We start from the raw sequence: 3,339 nt of genomic DNA on the forward strand, positions 1-3,339 counted from the left end.
TGGGGTTTAACCCATCCATCCTTCAATCGACAGCGTCCCTTTCGCACTTTCCAGTCTAGATTCAGTTCCGGTGCTTGATGATGCGAACGGAAATGCACTTGAAATACCGCTGGTGCTTGAATTGACGCGTGCTTGCTTCGTTGGTTCAGGGTGACTTTCCCAGCATCTCCAGCCTGCCTCCGGCGTAATTCCATTCCGCGTCTTCGATGCGTGGTGGGCGCAACACGGTGAGACCAAGTTCGATCTATGCTCTTATATACGTACTCGTCACACAACTCTGCAATGCATTGCCTGCATGATACAGCTCTGCATTGGATCTCTGCTCTAGTATTGCTCTGCAAAGATTGCCCGGCTGTGGATCCGGGCGTGCTCTATGAGTTCAGTAAGTCGTAATTGCGCGTTGTAAGATTGATGAGTTTTTTTCTTGTCAGAAAGCCAGCTATTCTGTCTGGAGTACGGCTCATATTAGACTGTTATTACTGCTGCATTGCGACCTACTCCCTCCGTTTGAAAAAGATTGTCCCTCAAATAGATGTATCTAGGGCCAAATTAGTGCTAGATACATCCATTTGAGAGACAAGCTTGGGACAAGTTTTTTCGGACAGAGGGAGCAGATGTGTAGACTTTTGTATGCTACTGTAACTACTCCACAAACATGTTTCTTCAGGATATGATGATCTCTTAAGAATCAGAACAACACTAGTAGGCCTAGCATATTCAGATAACCCATTCGACGATGCAGCCAACTTCTTCAGTCGAATTTATGCCATGGTGCAGTTTGCTTCAATTGAGCTGCTGCCTGCTGATATTCACCATTTATATTTTCTTATAGCAGAACTGCGCACAAACCACCGAGGGTCTTGGCGCACCGGTTTCTGGCCAGCCGGCTAGGATGCAGCAGGTTCAGCACACGGTTCAGACGCACGGATATGGACTGGCCAGAAAGCACACATACGACTGGGTCGTTCTTATTCTCCTAGCCACGGTCGTGGTCGTCTTGCATTATGCTCCCCCGTTTAACCGGTTCGTCGGGAAGGATATGATGACTGATATTAGGTACCCGGTGAAACCAAGTACTGTGCCAGCATGGGCTGTTCCTGTATGTTTCTGAACCTCTCCAGTTTCATACCCTGACGAAAGCTTATACTCATCCTTCTCTGATACTCACTGGGTGCTGGACCTTTCAACAGGTAATCTCTATGCTGTGCCCTGTGCTTGTCTTCATAGCACTGTATGTTGCTAGAAGAGACGTCTATGATCTTCACCACGCAACACTAGGTGATTGATTCTGTTTGTGTCTCCATCTGATGGTTGTGTTGTTCTGTGCACTTATTCTGTAATTGCGAAGTTTCGCATGACCCTGTTCGTGTATGGAAAATGCAGGTGTTATTTTTGCTGTGCTGATCACTGCCGCTTTCACTGATGTGATAAAGAATGCTGTGGGGAGACCTAGGCCAGACTTCTTTTGGCGGTGCTTTCCTGATGGAAGGCCGGTATGCATTTTCTGACTTTTGTATGTCCGTATAGTTCCATACTTTAAAGCGTTGGCATGTTTCATTGCTAGGTAAAATTAACATGGCACTTTCCTGGCATGTTTATCTCAGGTATATGATCAAGTGACAGGTGGTGTGATCTGCCATGGCGAGAAAGGTTTCTTAACCGATGGGCGCAAGAGTTTTCCTAGTGGACACACGTCGTGTAAGTTTGTACCGTTACATGCATGTCTACACTAGATGCGATGTTGATGGATAGAGCTCTCTGAGGTAGATTGTCAACAATTGCTGCATACCTATTGTAGCTTATCTCCTTTATAGTGCTATAAACTTGGACTTGACTTGATAGTCTGGATACCCATGCTTTGTGTTAGGTAGTTATCTCGATTCTCAAGTTGATACTGTGAATAATCATATCACTTCCATTGTTTCCTCCAAAATAGAGTTGTACTACAGTCATTCTGCGTGCACAGTCAGTATTTAACAGAATTTGCATTGCAGGGTCTTTTGCTGGACTTGGATTTTTGTCACTATACTTATCTGGCAAAATTAAGGCGTTTGATCGCAAAGGTCACGTGGCAAAACTTTGCATCGTGATTCTTCCTCTTCTTCTTGCTTCGCTTGTTGGGATTTCTAGAATAGACAACTATCGACACCACTGGGAGGATGTGTTTGTCGGCGGCCTGATTGGTTTGTACTTCTTCCCCGCTCTCTTCACAAATGCATGGCATCCTGTGGCCTTCAGTAACCATGTTTAATCGATGTATTTCAGGATATATCATGGCAGTGCTGTGCTATCTGCACTTTTTCCCTCCTCCATATCACCATCAAGGTTGTTCAATCTCCACAAAAATAATGAAAATATTTTCTGCTATTAGTTCAGTTTCTTGTCTAGGTATTATCAATTTATCGTTCAATATTGTGAATTTTTCTGTTTGATCTGACAGTCTCATCTTTTTTCCCCTACAAGGTTGGGGGCCCTATGCATACTTCCACATGCTGGAGGAGCTTGAGGCAGGCAATTCAAATAATGCACAAAACCAACAGTCTGCAGGTCAGCATCATATCGGATTGACCGGCCAACACCATAACGGGAGATCAAGAAATGATTTGGAATCTGGAAGTGTGTAACTCACCCCTCTGTGGAACCGACTAGCGTACCTTGTACAGTAAGCATGCCTTAAAAACTTCTTTATGTGTGCACTTAGCAAGTATTAGGTGTTTAGAACTAGATATGTGCTATCTCCACCTCAGGTTTATGCCTGTTCATCTTGTGTACAAAGATCACTCGCTCAGTATATTCTGACCTAGTTGTTCTAGGGCCACCTGTTGTATCTAAATCATGTGTTAACATCGTAGACCATGTGAGTGGCCGGTGGAAGTACTGAGTACGAACTTATTCCGCTGTTAAACATGCACAACTGAGCGGCGATAATGACAAGCATATCTAGAGGCATTGAACATTCTCTATCAGGTTGCACCGCCCGGGGTAGCTAGTGGTCCAGTGGCTCTGTATCTATCAGTTCATACATAAAAGTGCAAACGTATACTGACCGACTGTATTTATTCCCCGTCCTTGGTCTTATTCCAAGCTGGGAAGAAGAGATCGACACGGATCAATCATCTTAGTTGTTGAGCTAGAGGCAAAAGGCAGCAGATCCCTGAAATCTCTGCTTTACACCATGAGGGCAACCACTGCAGGCTCTGTGATTCTGTGTTATGTTAATCTTGCTGGAAAGCATTCCTTAGTGTTGTTAAATATGCTTCTGTCGCACGCACACTGGAAAAAGCTACGAGCTTCGGTGTCTGTATTTTATAGGTTTCAACAAAGCGGTATTCGCTTCTT

General features: G+C 44.5%; 1 protein-coding gene across 3 annotated transcripts in view; it reads left to right on the forward strand.

Moving 5' to 3' along the window:
- The window catches only part of LOC119271073 (lipid phosphate phosphatase 2-like), a 3,383-nt gene extending 478 nt beyond the window's left edge, over positions 1-2,905 (forward strand). Inside the window, exons 2-10 of one of the 3 annotated variants that reach the window (XM_037553037.1) lie at positions 150-227; positions 305-382; positions 836-1,099; positions 1,191-1,278; positions 1,384-1,493; positions 1,605-1,698; positions 1,995-2,183; positions 2,266-2,325; positions 2,464-2,905. In XM_037553037.1, the coding sequence (XP_037408934.1) occupies positions 374-382; positions 836-1,099; positions 1,191-1,278; positions 1,384-1,493; positions 1,605-1,698; positions 1,995-2,183; positions 2,266-2,325; positions 2,464-2,624 (975 nt within the window). In that variant the 5' untranslated portion in view covers positions 150-227; positions 305-373 and the 3' untranslated portion in view covers positions 2,625-2,905. Of the gene's footprint in view, positions 1-149; positions 228-304; positions 383-832; positions 1,100-1,190; positions 1,279-1,383; positions 1,494-1,604; positions 1,699-1,994; positions 2,184-2,265; positions 2,326-2,463 lie in introns of all 3 variants that reach the window. The other 2 variants (XM_037553035.1, XM_037553036.1) reach the window with 2 other exon arrangements.
- Positions 2,906-3,339: the final 434 nt, after the last annotated feature.

Source organism: Triticum dicoccoides, chromosome 3A (genome assembly GCF_002162155.2).
Source record: "Triticum dicoccoides isolate Atlit2015 ecotype Zavitan chromosome 3A, WEW_v2.0, whole genome shotgun sequence".
NCBI classification, from domain to species: domain Eukaryota; kingdom Viridiplantae; phylum Streptophyta; class Magnoliopsida; order Poales; family Poaceae; genus Triticum; species Triticum dicoccoides.